Here is a 15,879-nt window from a genome sequence, read left to right as displayed (position 1 = left end):
TTATTACTTTCTACTTATCTCTCTATTCTCATTTATTTCTCCCAAGCATTACCTCTCCATTCTTACTAACTTGATCGTCGAAGAGTATTTTCAGGTACCTCCACTAGCAGGTCCAAGTCAACCTCCATCTGGATACTAGAAGAATTCTTGCCCGTATCTCTAGTTTGACATATCTGACCAACCACAAAAGATCATTGGTGCCGTCTGTGGCTTACCTACACCATGGTGACCACCCGAAATCAAGCAAACCCCACCAGCCAGATAGAACTAGCACCCACATACATGCCTCCCAACCACCATACACCTTCCATCAATCCTTCATCCCAAATACAACCCTCACATAAGCTAGTCAGAGCTACCAACCACCCAACAACTCCTCCAAATCATGGAAAGACAAGAAAGGTTAATCCAGCAACATGCCAATATGTTGGAGGAATTCATCTAAGCCAGAATCGAGTTACAAACCATCGCAACCAGTCACCTAAGCACATATCGCCAAGTCCGTCGGAGAATCCCACCCAATCCACAAAAATCTCATACACACAAAGACCACAAATCATACTCACTTCCTCGACCATAACATCTGTAGAGCTAAGCACCATTTCAGTGATGATATCATCTCATTCCCCCTACCAAAACACTTGACCCACCCAGCAAACATTAACCATTATGATGGAACATCGGATTCCTAGGACCACCTTGATGCTTTCGAGGCATCTTTGCTCCTCCACGAAGCAACGAACCCCATCATGTGTTGAGCCTTCCCGCTTACTCTGAAATACACTACTCTCTAGTGGTTCACTTGGCTATCGCCAAAGAGCATTGATCAATGGTCTACCTTGCCTACAACATTCAATGTACGCTTTACGACTAGCAAGGAGCAACTGAGATCATCCTAAACTTCGTCCGGTATTCGGCAAGGACCACACGAGTCCATCTGTGCATACCTAGACAGGTTTAACATTGAGGCCATGAAGGTCTGCACCTTAAATCCCAATGTGGCAGTACACATATTGGTCATGGGTCTAAAGGATGTTCTCTTTAGAACTGAGTTAGCCAAATATATTGACCTCATTATGGAGGACCTCCACTCCAAAGCCCAACAATTCATTAACCTAGAAGAAACCCACAATATCTGATCACCTGAAGAGCCCCATACACACAACCCCACACGAGAAGCCAAAGAACCAAAATTCCACGACCACCCAAGAGATGACGCCCCCCAAGACTACACCGAAAATCCAAATATACGACCTACACCCCTCTCAATTCTAGCCGCTCCAAAATCTTACAAGAGATCATGGCCACCCACCTGGTTCAACTCCCTAAACCTAATCCTAACAAAAAGGTGGGGCCATAAGACCGATCAAAATATTATGAGTTTCACAGCATTTTCGGCCATATGACACATGATTGCACCCAACTGTAAGATACTATTGAAGACCTGATACAGGCTGGCTACCTGCAACGCTTCATCACTAGGATAGCACAACAAAGACGGTCACCCCATGTCATCGACCCAGCCCCCAAAAGAGGCGTTCCCCTCCAAGATTTCAACAAGGACGTCCTCCGAGTAGGATTGGGCAGACAGGTACCTTCCAAACAACCGCATGTAGAGGAGCTCGATTAATATTAACACTATTTCTGGGGCTTTTCCCCGAGCATTACTTTTAGATCAACCCAGAAAAGATATGTGCGGGATGTCATGCAAGTGGCTGCAAGAGATGTCCGCCCGCAACATGTCAGCAGAAGTGCTCACCTCATATCTTTCGATGACCATGATTATGAAGGCATCGTCCGAGAGCATGATGATTCGTTGGTCATCACAACAAAGATGAACAAAAAGAAGGTCGGCAAACTCTTCATTGACCAAGGGAGTTTGGCAAACATTATGTTCTAATACCTTTTTTAGAAGATATAAATGAGAAACCATGAACTACTACCTTGTGATGAACAATTAGTAGGATTAACCGACCAACCCTTGAGCAGAACAATCCAAACCAAGTTTATGGTCATTGTTTACCAATCGACCTACAACGCCATTTTGGGTCATCCCACACTCAACCATATGGAAACAATAGTCTCCACACCGCACTTATGCATAAATTTCACCTCTTCTGATCTCCAGGTATGCACGATGCGGGGAGACGAGCATAGTGCCCGAAGATGCTACCAAGTGAATCTCCACCCTAGTCAGACAACAAGAATATGGTCGCCCTCGACGAAAAGACTAAGGGGTGCGCACATGGCAGAGCTGGATGCCCATAAATAGAAGAGCAAAAAAACATCTTTGCAACTCGGGCTGCTCAAGACCAACCTGTTATATATGGACAACACCCTCCCAACAACTCATAAAATGAAGTTTGTCGAATGTTTGAGGGATAACAAGGTCCTTTTCGCCTAATCTGTAGCTGACATGCTAAGAATTGACCCTCAATAATATGCCATCAGCTGACGACCAACCCAAGGACAAAACCATTTACTCAAAAACAAAGGAAGATGGGGTCGAAAGAACAACTAAGGTCGCTCAGAAGACAACCAAGCTTCTAGGGGCCTGATTCATCCGAGAAATCACCTACACCATCTGGTTGGCAAAGGTGGTGCTAGTCAAGAAGCCCTCTAGGAAATTGTGGATGTGCATGGATTACACAGATTTGAACAAGGTGTGCCCTAAAGACCCATATCCTCTTCCTAACATTGACCATCTGGTGGATAACTCATCGGGCTATCAATACTTATCCTTCATGGAAGGTTACTCGGGCTATAATGAGATCCCAATGTATCCACCAGACTAGGAAAAAACTGCTTTCATCATCGACCAGGGTACTTGTTGCTACACGGTTATGCCATTTGGTTTGAAGAACGTCGGGGCAACATATTAGAGGATGGTGAGCAAGGTATTTGGGAGTCAGGTTGGCCAACACATGGAAGTGTTCATGGAAGACATAATCACACAAAGTCTTACTCAAGAAGATCATGTCTTCATATTGCAGAACATTTTTCGACAACTCTTCTAGTATAATATGAGGCTCAATCCGAAAAAATGCACATTCAGGGTGAAAGCTATAAAATTCCTCGGTTTTCTGTTAACTAGCCGAGGAATTGAGGCCAATCCGACTATATGCCAGGCAATCATCGATAGGAGAAGCCCTTGTTCGGTAAAAGAGGGTCAACAACTGAATAGTCAGTTGACCGTCTTATCTAGATTCCTCTCGTTAGCCGCCAAACATTCTCTCCCATTATTCAGGTTGTTGAAGAAAGAGTAAGAAATTTGATTAGTCAGTTGATTGTGAAATGACCTTTCAAACCTTCAAGCAATACTTGGTTGCCTCGCCAATAGTAACTAAGCCAACACCTAGTGAGGTGTTGTATGTCTACGTTGTAGTGGCTGATGAAGCTGTGACCACCACCCTCATCCGTGAAACTGAAGAAGGTCAAAGTTGAGTGTATTTTACAAGTAAGACATTGTAATGTCCAGAAATTAGATATCAGTGGTTGGAGAAAGTGGCTTATGTCCTCCTAGTGGCCACCAGGCGGTTATGTCAATATTTTCAGTCTCACCCAAAAATAGTCCGAACCAACCAGTCCATCAGACAAATCTTACACAAACCGAAGTTGGTCGATCAGATGATAATATGGTATATTGAACTCTCACAGTTTGATATTCGATATGACGCCCAAACAGTCATCAAGATCCAAGTGTTATCAGACTTTGCTGCTGAATTGATCAAACAATCGGACAATCTGAGGCAAACCTGAACGGTCTTTATTGACATGTCTTCCAACCCCAAGGGAAGTGGGGCCAGAATACTATTGGACAATGGCCATGGAATGACCATCGAGCACTCTCTAACTTCTCCTTCCCAACCTCCAACAACCAGGCCAAATATGAAGCCTACATAGCCGGTCTACAATTACAAATGAGGCCGAGGCTGAAAGAATTGCTATATGTTGTGATTCTCAATTGGGGATCTTATAAGTAACTGGTACTTACCAAACCAAAGACACACTCTTTGGTAAATAATTGGTAAAAGTGAAGGAGTTGGTGGCGAAGTTTGAAGAAGCAACCATCTGGCACGTTTTGAGGGAACAGAATGTTCGGGCAGACATCTTGCCTAAACTAGCTAGCACAAAGAGCTTAGGCAACAACCGGTTTGTGATCCAAAGGACTATCCTCAAACCCAGTGTCATAGTCGTTGAAAAAATCACCATCTTGGATGATTGGATGGGCCCGTTTATGAAGTACCATCTGCACGGTGATCTCCCTACCCACTAGAAAGAAAGACAGAGGTTCCTCTGATGAGGTTTTTCTACCTCTTTCCTCAAATGCCTCGACCCCGATAGGGCATAGTATGTCCTTAGAGAGGTCCATGAGTGAAATTTTGGGCACATCACCTCGGTATAGCTTCCCTAGCAAAGAAAGTCCTACGATCTAGATATTTCTGGCCAACCATGGAGAAATATGCGTCTGATCTGACCAAGAAATACACCTGGTGCCAGCTGTTTTCCGGCTTCCATAAAGCCCCACCAGAAGAGCTAACCACCACACTAGCCCTTGGCCATTCTGTAGGTGGGGCATGGATATTTTAGAACCTTTTCCTCAAGTAGTCGGCCAGCTGAAGTTCTTGATAGTCGTTGTGGACTACTTTACCAAGTGGATAGAGGCCAAAGCCTTGTCGACCATCACATCTACCATCATCCAGAAATTCACTTGGAGAAATATCATTACCAGGTTCCACATTCCGGCTACCATAGTAACAGATAATGGTACCCAGTTTTTCAACCGAAAGTTTCAAGAACTGTTGTCATACGTGCATGTCAAACAACACTTCACATCTATCGAACATCCTCAGACAAATGGGTAGGCAGAGATAGTTAACAAGGTCATCCGAAGGGGAATCAAGAAAAGGCTGTATGAGGCTAAAGGAGCTTGGTCCGACCAACTTCATCATGTGTTTTGGGCTTACATAACAACTCAACATTCCACAACTGAGGAGTCTCCTTTCAACCTAATGTATGGAATTAAGGCCATGATCCTAGTGGAAATAGGAGAACCTACATGGAGGACTTTGCACTTTAATGAAGAGACTTAGGTTGTATTTTGATGAGTTTTTTATGGAAGTCCCTGTTCTAAGAGAATGGGGACTAACTCTTTCCGTCTGGGCTCTACGTCCTTGGATGATTAGGCACACCCTTTACTTCCACCCGGTAAAATCCCTTCTTCTAGTTCTTCACTAACTAGTCGAAGGGGGTGAATAGGGCCCGTTTGCTCCTCGACTAGAGGCACACCCATCTGTGGCAACCCCCCTATTGGTTTGAGTTTATACTATGGGTAACCTGGAACATCCAGATGAATTTGTTGTCCGAGCATAGATACTGGAACATCCAGATGAATACGTTGGCCGAGCATTGATACTCTTTGACCCTGCACCATATGGCGAACGTCCGGGTAAACCCCAAGCGTTCGGGTGAAGTTGAGAATGGGCGACTTGAAGATGACCTAACACGGTCACACTCCAATCATCTAGGGGAAGATACAACCTAAGCCTTCAAGAGTAGATGTCATATAGAAGGCGTAATTGATCCCTGCCTCGACAAAGAGATCCCGACAGACCCTCTCGTCAGCCTAAGGAGACCTCAGGGCAATAGTGTTCGCCGGATGCTCTAGGATGTTCACGTTAGGTCGACCATTAGTCGGGAAATAAATACTCAGCCCTAGTATCTCTTGGTCCACCCACCAATACTAACCGTTAGGCCTATCTAGGCCGGCGGGACTAGCCAGCTGACCAGCCTTTGTAGCGTATGTTCTCCCCATAGAGGATTTTTGACCAGATGAAGCATCAAATCCCAATCTAGAGTCGCAACTCGTGACCATCATCCACCTCCCAAGTGCGGCTGCTCGGTCGATCAACGTTTCCCCGCATCTCGCCATTCTCTATCTTTGTTCAGTCAACAAGGTTTGTAGTGAGAGATCACCTGACCTCCTCTCAGAGGCCGACCTTACACACTGATGACGTTGGGAAGGGATAGTGAAGATATGTGGAAGCTCAGAAAAAACCTCAACTTTATTGGAATTAAGCTCATGCTCGATAGAGGAGATCATTATCAGAAAAATAAGGAGAAATAATTTACCTAATGAAAGTAGTTTGAAGAAGATGAAGATGAACAGTTGGTCGGCTCGAGAGCAAATTCGTCAGCAAGAAGTATCAAAGATAATGGCAAACGTAGAAAGACTGAAGGAATGACCCTCCTTAATTATAAGGGAAGCCTAGATTCATCCAACAGTGGACATGGCGATCCGCGTGAAGGAACTCCAAAAATACTCGAGTTTAGTTTAACGGGGACCAGGGAATCTGCCTTGATGGTCTCCTCTCCCAACTAATCAAGAATTGTTCATGACCGATGGAAGAACTTCATAGGCTCGTTGATCGGACTTACCGGGTCAGATTTGGGACTACCCAACCTAACATGCCGCCAACAACATACTGCCACCCCACCTACAATCTCACCTACCTTCCTGCCAACATGACAAGGACACACTACAATATGGATACCAAACCTGTCACTGTCTACAAGTCAACTATGCACAGAGTATGAGTATGTCAAATCTGCCTGACACGAGAAAACAGTCCCCGATAGACTAGAATGGTCGGCCATGTCAACAGTACCCTCTAGAGTCACGTCATCCATCTCAACCATTATAAATAGGGGTTCTCCTAATAGGAAGTGTTCTAATCCCAAAAGCTATTCATCATCTATCTCTTGTCATTATTACTCTCTATTTATCTCTCTATTCTCATTTATTGCTCCCGAACATTACCTCTTCAGTCTTACTGACTTGATCGTTAGAAAACCTGTTCAGGTACCTCCACCGACGGGCCCAAGTCAACCTCCATCCAATTACTAGAAGAATTCTTGCCCAAATCTCCGGTCCGACATATCCAACCAACCACAAAAGAATAGGGAAAATTATGCAATTTTAGAGATTTGAACTCAGGTGTTTATATTTTATTACTTCCACTTCTATCATTTGAGCTAAAATGGCAACAAAAAAACATATGTACGTATGATTCCAATCACAGTAGAAAAAGTGCTCGTTGCTATTCTTGGAAGAAAATTGGTCACATTGGACAAAATTGTCCTGATCACAAACAAGAGGATAATGATGATGGTAGCTATACTCATAATGCCAATGCTTCGAATAGTCTAATTTTATAAAGGGAAAACACATTTACTGCCAAGATCTTATCATTAGATTTAGCTAAGTTGCATGGTTAAAAGTTAGTACGCATTTAGAGGTTAATAGTAGTTTATTATTTGCGATTTCTACAAATAGATTCTTCACTATATTAGTGAAGGGGGGATACTTCATCAAATTTAGCAAAATAAAGTCACGTGAAAATTTTGGATCATATCAATGCAAAATGACGTTCAAAATGGAAACAATTTGTTAAGTGCATCCAAGGTCAATTTGAGCCCAAAACTTGACACAGTCACTATTTTAAAGTTGGATGAGAAACAAGTCTGACTCGTCCAACCTATTCTAGTCAACCTCAAATTGCTATGTGCTTATTTTCCATCTCACATTCTCAAACTATAAGAGAAATATATCACTTGATTCTAGTTTATTTGCTCTTACTCTTTTTTATATTTCTTCTTAAGGAAAGATAACTTTCTCACTTTATGTAATTTCTTTTTTATTTGGCAGTTATATAGTTTGGATGTCCATATACATTCTTATAAAACATGACCATAATCTTGGTCCACTTACTTAATTTTTAAAGATATTTTTAGCTTTGTCTTTTTTCGTCATAAGGGTGAGTATGTAATTTGAAGTTTCTTAGCTTTTTTGTCAAGGGAGATTGAGAGGAAAAGATGAGAAGCCATAGGTGTGGAATTTGATCTGGAAAAGAAGGAAGAAAAGATGAGAAGTCATTTGGTGTGATTTTCTTTTTAATAATAATAAAATTATCATATAGTAATAAAAGTAGACATATGTAAGTATATGTGTTCTATAATTATAGTTATGAAGTAGTAGTTAAAACGTATAGTTATCAATTTAGATGTTTGTGCCTATATTACACGTATACCTAAAATTTATATTAAGTCCATAGGTATAACTACTAAAGAAATGTCAATTTCATATAAGTCTTGTCTCTCTTCTCTTCTCTTGGGTAAGAATATTTGGTTTTAAATGTTGTTTGTATTCCATCCTAATGTCAAGATTGATTGTATGTCAACTATTGGGCATATAAGATTTGGTTTACATGAGCGTCGATTATGTACAGACAGTAATATCAATATCCAACCTATATGATTGTCGATTAAGCCCGGATGACTAACTTAACTATGAAAAAAGTGATGGGACAAGTCAACACCTGCAAAGCTGAAAAACTATCTTTCAAGTCATATATAAGGACTAAGGACACATCACATGAACATGGCTTTCCAGTTCTTTCACCTCTCTCCCTTCAAGTGGTCTGCAAAAGCTTCAACTTAGAGCGTTATGCTTTATCAGTTGATGATAGAGTAACAATAACTTTGTGAAGTTAATTGGCAACAAGCTATGGGCCCAAGCTAACTAGCCATCGACCCGACTTGGGCCTGATCAAACCAAACCAAAATTGTCTATGATATATGATGGTTAGGATCCTCTTCGATACTATAAAGTTCAATACTGGATCCACATAGATACATCACACCAAAAAGGTTTAAAGGTTCAGATTTTTTTATAAATTAAAAAAGTTATAAGCTTATAAATTTTTCTTCCTCACATTCCAAGCATTAAAAATTCTAATACTGAATAAGATTTCATTTCAATCTATATGGGATATTTATACGTAAACTCATGTACACGGTCCATTAATATAGAAGCTTCAACAAGTTTAAAAACTTGACCGACCCATTTTTTCAGCTCTATTAACACTTGCACTGTAATGATGTAAAATAAATTTAAATACTGCATTACATAAATTTTATTTGATGGGATCATTTTTTCAGCTCTATCTACGCCTACACTATAAAATTTAAACCATTACCTTTAATCTACACTTTCGGGAGATCTTATACTCATTATGCACAGCATGCAACTATTGTAAGTGCAAAACTGTTTTGTTGGCTGAATCAAATATCTTTATTTTGTAATAATCATCTCATATTTTGGTATTCTTACTATCATTATCGATTTCCTTTTCATCTACATCCGAAACTTTAAATCTCCCAAAACAAAAACGGATCATGAATGATCCTTGTTTACTGTATAGATAGGATAGGTACTCATTCAAATTAGTAGCATTGCATAATCCAGCCATGTGCATCTAAGTTGTCCTAAAATGGATGTCATTATTTATTTTGTATTTGTTTATAAACTTCCCGATAAATTAAGTAACTTAAATCAAAATTCATTTCAATGGTGCAATATAGTTATTCCTTGTGGCTGTGATGCAACTCTATCATATGATGTTAAATGACACTATTATTTTTAATGGATGCAAAAAAACTTAATCCTCTAAATCATTCACCTGCTCCTTTCATCATAGAATTCTTAGTTATCTTCTCACACTTTCACAAACCCAACACACAACAAAAAAACAAATAACACAAAATCCATTCCCAAAATCAAATCTCACTACTCACATTCCTCTCCCCACTGCGAATGCAATCACAAACAACACCACAAGCCCATATGATATAAGAGGGGGGAAAATGTATTTCGGTAGATCATCTTTCATTTATGTTTAATAGTCATTGACTTTTTAGAGAAAAATATTATAAATGGATAATGGATAACACATTAACTACGTATAAATTTTTACACTGAAAATATTAACACACGTGTTAAAGTTGTTAGTTGTGATGTTGTTTTCGTGAATGTTTGACACATTCCAGCTTGAGGGGATGTTAAAGTTGTTAGTTGATTTCAGTTTGTTAGTTTAATAATATTTTCGTTAATCGATTAGGAGTTTAATTAATCGATTAACTAGTTAGTTATTAGTTAGACATCGTAGTATATAAATGGTGATTCCCTTATTCCTTGCAACTCAATTATATATATAGAAAGTTTTCATTTTTTCATTAAAAAACATCAAGAAGTATGAAAGAATCATGAATGAGAAATAGAAACTTTCTGTATTGAAATGAGTTACAAGAAATAAGCGAATCACCCTTTATATACTACAATGCCTAAATAATAACTAACTAGTTAATCAATTAATTAAACTCTTAATCGATTAACGAAAACAATATCACAACTAACAAACTGAAATCAACTAAGAAAACAATATCACAACTACCAAGATGCATGGAGACAAAGAAACCAATGCTGATATTTTTTTTGAAATATAGCATCTCTCATTATTGTCATTGAATTGAATTAATAAGAGAACCAATATGACTTATTTATACAAGAGAAAAAATGAAAAGAAAGCTTGTAAAGCAAGTAACTAACACAAACCTAACTTGTTAATTCCTAACCAATAACCATCTTCTAAAAGTAACCTCTAATATATTTTTAATATCCTCCTCAAGCTGGTGAGTGATAATTTTCACTCTCCAGCTTGGAATTGATTTTAAGCAATAACAACGCTTAACCACCCACGACAGAAACTATATCATCAAACGCTTAACCATCTATATCAGAAGCTATATCTTTGCTTAACCACTATGGACAGAAGTTACTCATCCAATGCTTAACCATCCATGACAAAAGTTATATCTGAGTTTAATCATCATTGACAGAAGCAAACCAACCATTGATAATGAAAGAGATGGAACATATCAGAATCTTGATCCTAATGAGATGCTTCAATGATGAATAAGAAAGAGGGGTAAATGATAAAGAATAAGAAAATGATGTAATCTTGTATATAATAAATTGATGATGAATGATGATAAATATTGAATCTTTGAATGATGGAGTCATAATCAGAAGCATTTCCTTGTAAAAGACCTCCTTGAACATAAGCAACCAAGTCTTGAGTGAAGATTAGTGATGGATCTGTGCATTTGAAAGAAGAAGATCGGAGCATTAGTGGTGCAGTTTGAGAGAATAATGAGTATTCTTGATGGTCTTCTTGATGGTTTTGAGGAGTCAACAACATTGATTAAAGAAGATGAAAAAGAAGTTGCACCACTTCAACAAGGTAGTCCAAATACACCCCCTTGATTTACGCTCTGATACCATTCTTAGTTTCTTAGCAACCATGTAAGAAAAAAAGAAAGGAATTGAAATAGCAAAAGAGAAGAAATAATTAAACTTTATTATTGGAATTGAATTATGCACAAAGGTAAAGTGTAAAGAATTTATAGAATAGGAAAATTGGCAGTCGTTTGAAACTCAAGCTACCATTTTAAGTAAAATTAATCCTAACTACCATAACCAAAAACTATTTAAGAATAAGTCATCTTCATCTTTAATATCACCCCTTAAGCTGAAGAGTGAATATCATTAACTCTCAACTTAGGTATAAGGTAGCACACGTGAAAAGTCAGATCAGGAGTTCGGAAGAACCACCAAAGTGCTGAAGGAATGATTGTTTCTTTTCTTTGAGAATAATGCTCAAGTAGAATACCATCTTGGTTTCTTGGCATGATCAAATATGAATAATTTTGCTCATGAATAACAAGAGAAAAGTGAGATGGAATATGAGCAACTTTGCTCAAGAATAACAAGAGAATAATATGGGCAATATTTACCTCAAGAATATTGAGAAGAATTAAGAGAAATATTGATAAAATTTGCTCAAAGATATGAAGAAGAATTTAAAGAAATAGAGAATATGAAGATTGTAGAAGATAGTGATAAAGAAATGGAGCATATTGAGGTTGATATTTTTTTCTTTTAAAAAGATAAGCTCAAACCAGAGTGAATCAAACAAATTTAAGACCCCAACAAATTCCATCAATTTCTAATTTGAAAAGATCAGCAGAAGAACCAATCTTGCACTGGAAAAAAACAACATTGTTTTCTTTGTCTCCATGCATCTGTGACGGAGGAAAATGTTACTTGGCTCCTTCGCTCTCTTTGCCGTCATCATTTGTGTTTGCATTGCTTAATGAAATATCTTGCAAGTTGTGAAAGTAATATAAGGAATGTCTCATTTTCTTTTTGAGAATTTTAAGTCATGGAGCAAATTGAATGTGAAGAAGAAGATCTTCTTTTTGTCATACATAACATGAACAAGAAAGTTAAAAAATTGTGGAATAGATAATTTTGCTCTGATACCATCTTAGTTTATTAGCAACCATACAAGAAAGAAAAGAAATGAATTGAAAGAGCAAAAGATAAAACAATAATTGAACTTTATTATTGGAATTGAATTATGCACAAAGGTAATGTGCAAAAAATTTATATAATAGGAAAATTGGTAGTCGTTTGAAACTCAAATTACCATTTTAAGTAAAACTAATCGTAACTATCGTAACAAAAAACTATCTTAGAATGAGTCATCTTCATCTTTAACATTTTTTTGCTGAGAAGGAATAAGGGAATAAGGGAATCACCCTCTATATACTACAATGTCTAACTAATAACTAACTAGTTAATCAATTAATTAAACTCTTAATCTATTGATGAAAACAATATCACAACTAACAAACTGAAATCAACTAACAACTTTAACAACACACAAACTCATCACTCTCTCTATCACTCATTAAATAACTCACACACCAGATATATCTTCTTCCACAATCTCATGCCAAATGATGAATAATACCATATCTAACCCTTCCACCACTCCATTGCTACCACCACCAACCTTACCATCTCAACCCCACCAACCACCCTTCATCCAAGGTGGTGCCATCGAACCCTCATCCTTCACCACCCCCTTAATCAGAGAATACAGAAAAGGAAACTGGACAATCCAAGAAACCCTGATCCTCATCACTGCAAAGAAACTAGACGATGAACGAAGGCTAAAAACCACAACAACTTCATCAAACTTATCAACACCATCTTCTTCAACACCTGCATGTGGAAGCAGAAACACAGGTGAACTTAGGTGGAAGTGGGTGGAGAATTATTGTTGGAGCCATGGATGTTTAAGAAGCCAGAACCAATGCAATGATAAATGGGATAACTTGCTTCGTGATTATAAGAAGGTTCGTGACTATGAAACCAAATCATCATTGGAATCTTCTTCTGATTCTTCTTATTGGATACTCAACAAGCAACAACGTAAAGAGCTAAACCTACCTTCTAATTTGGTCTTTGAAATGTACCAAGCTATAAGTGAAGTTCTCCAAAGAAAACAAACACAAAGAATAACAACAACACAACCTCAACCTCTTGTCACAAAAACATCATCGCCACCACCACTTCAAACAATACAAATACCTCTACCACCACCACTACCACTGCCTCCCCCTCCTCCACTGCCAATACATCAACCTCCTCTGCCGCAAGCTCCGGTTAGCTCCACCACTCCGACGGTTTCAGGTAATCCAGTAATCAATGTGATGCTCATTATTTTCAATTAGGGTTTAGTCACCATAATGATTATTGTAACTGTGATAATTGTAACGCAAATATAATATGATATAGTAATCTTATAATATAGTATATTCATATTATTTTATTTTAATTTCATATCACACCATAATTCCTACCAGTTATTAGTATGGCACTCAGCACACCCACAATATTCCAGGCCAATTTGACTCCTGCTACCCAGCTCATCACTGTTAATTCAGCAACACTTTTTTTTATAAAATATTATTTTTGACAAGTTTTGGATTTTGTGTTATGTTTGGGTTATCGGTCAAACTTGCAGGGTCTGTAAACCCTGCCACATTTAATGGGACCCATTTTTTCATTTAAGTTTCTATATGTTACTATATATTCCATGCTATTAAAAATACACCATGCAGGTGTAAACTTTTTATTACCGTAGGATGAATCTGAATGTTGCATCAAAGGTGCATGAGGATTCTGGTCTCTATTGGTGGTATCTTAGACCATGTTGCTCAACAGCACAAAGATACTGGTCCCTATTAAAAAAACTCACAAAAAAGTGTTTGGTTTTTAAACTTTTTTACTTTCTGACAACAATAATAATAATAATATTTGGGCAATAAATAAATAAAGGGCTCTGTAGTACAATCATGCAGACCAGTGTGTGAAAGAGTACGATCTCATGATTGTGTGGATTTTGTGGGCATTCCAAGAAAATACATTCTAAGTAGCTTAATCCCTCTGGGTGATATCATTAACACAATCTTAATCCTTAATAATAATAAATGCTCGAATCTTCCTAGAAATTAAAAAACTAGTATTTGTTAGCTTATTCTTCCACGTAGCCAATAATACCATCTCATACTCAAAACTCATGCAAATTAAATACTCACTAATTCATCTTATATGTTATATGGACCTGCAAATGGGACCATTTTTTTTTATTTTCATGTGCTAAGATTTAGTCTTTGTTAATTTTTACATGTTATAGTAATCTTATCAATAACACTTTTTTACTAATAAAAAATTCGTCGCATGTTATATGCTACTTTCTTTATTTCATGCTATAATGTACCACCACTGATCCTTGTAATTTACTATGTTATGAATTGATTTTTTTTATTCTATTGAGGAAATGGTTTCATTGTAGAGAGATCACAATCATCTAAAGGCACTGAAGATAGTGATGATGAAGATGATGGTTCGGAATTTAAACGTAGGAAAATTAGGAACCTTGGTTCAAGCATAATGAAAAGTGCAACGGTGCTAGCACAAGCACTTAAAACCTGTGAAGAGAAAAAGGAGAAACGGCATATTGAATTAATGAAGCTAGAACAAAGGAGGATTCAGGTGGAAGAAGCCCGAAACGAGGTTCACCGGCAAGGCATTGCCACCCTTATCGCCGCCGTCACCAACCTTTCCGGTGCGATTCAGTCACTAATTAATAATGATCAACGCCATGGCCAAAGATAAATAATTAATATGCATGTATATTGATATGCTTCTTGATCTTAGTTAATTAATTACATGATGATTCAGAAAAACCACCTCTTAATATTTTTGAGTCAGTTTAAACCAATTGATTTCACATGATATGTGGAAGGTGATGAGTAATGCATGGTATATGTTCCATTCTTTGATGGAGATACCAAGTCAAACATTAATTATTTACTGGAACACAGTTCATGAATTGGTGATTCTTATGTATATAATTTAATTAACCTCTAACATTAATTATTTATAGGAACACAGTTAATTATTTACTATTTGTTTCTCTATTAAATGATATTAACATCTGTATCTTTTAATTTAAATTAGAGTTACATTTTTATCCTTAAAAATACACTAAAAAATAGAACTGTTATCTTTTAATTGAGAAGAATAATGGAGAGAGGACTCATATATAAGTTTCTATTTATGTTCGTTTACTCTTTGTTTTCCTTGTTTTAAGAGGAACTTTAATATATGATAATAATGCACTGAAATCAAATGGTTTAGTTGGACTCTCTTTATTATCGGATAGAGCAGTATAATTTTGTAGTATATTTTGAAGAATAAAAATATAAATTAAAGGATATAATATAATATAATTGTCTTTATTATTTAGTTTTTTAATATTATTTCTCATACATACCTTCTCAAATAATGGAGAGAAGTCTCCCTATTAAGAAAGTAGTATTTGATAATAAAGGGTAGTTTGAAAATAGTACATAAAAAATTCGGGTGCTTCTTTATAAGCTACTTCAACTGCTGAACAATCTCTATAGTGGTACAGCATGACAATAGGACTGAATTAAATTGATGGGTAAAATTGGTTAAAATTAGTTAATCAAAAGTATTTGCAATGAAAAAAATCATATTTTTCAAAATAATAGGATAAAAATTTGAAACTTGAACATGAATGTATTTGTAACATCATTAAA

The 15,879-nt window shown here is 37.3% G+C and overlaps 1 protein-coding gene across 1 annotated transcript; it reads left to right on the top strand.

Moving 5' to 3' along the window:
- Nucleotides 1–12,679: 12,679 nt before the first annotated feature.
- On the top strand, nt 12,680–15,078 carry LOC109341039 (trihelix transcription factor GTL1-like). The gene is made up of 2 exons (XM_019578828.1): nt 12,680–13,441; nt 14,607–15,078. The coding sequence occupies exons 1-2, from the start codon at nt 12,703–12,705 to the stop codon at nt 14,927–14,929; spliced, it is 1,062 nt and encodes a 353-aa protein (XP_019434373.1). The 5' UTR covers nt 12,680–12,702; the 3' UTR covers nt 14,930–15,078.
- Nucleotides 15,079–15,879: the final 801 nt, after the last annotated feature.

Source organism: Lupinus angustifolius, unplaced genomic scaffold, assembly GCF_001865875.1.
Source record: "Lupinus angustifolius cultivar Tanjil unplaced genomic scaffold, LupAngTanjil_v1.0 Scaffold_332, whole genome shotgun sequence".
Classification (NCBI taxonomy): domain Eukaryota; kingdom Viridiplantae; phylum Streptophyta; class Magnoliopsida; order Fabales; family Fabaceae; genus Lupinus; species Lupinus angustifolius.
This window is presented reverse-complemented; position numbering and strand designations above follow the sequence as displayed.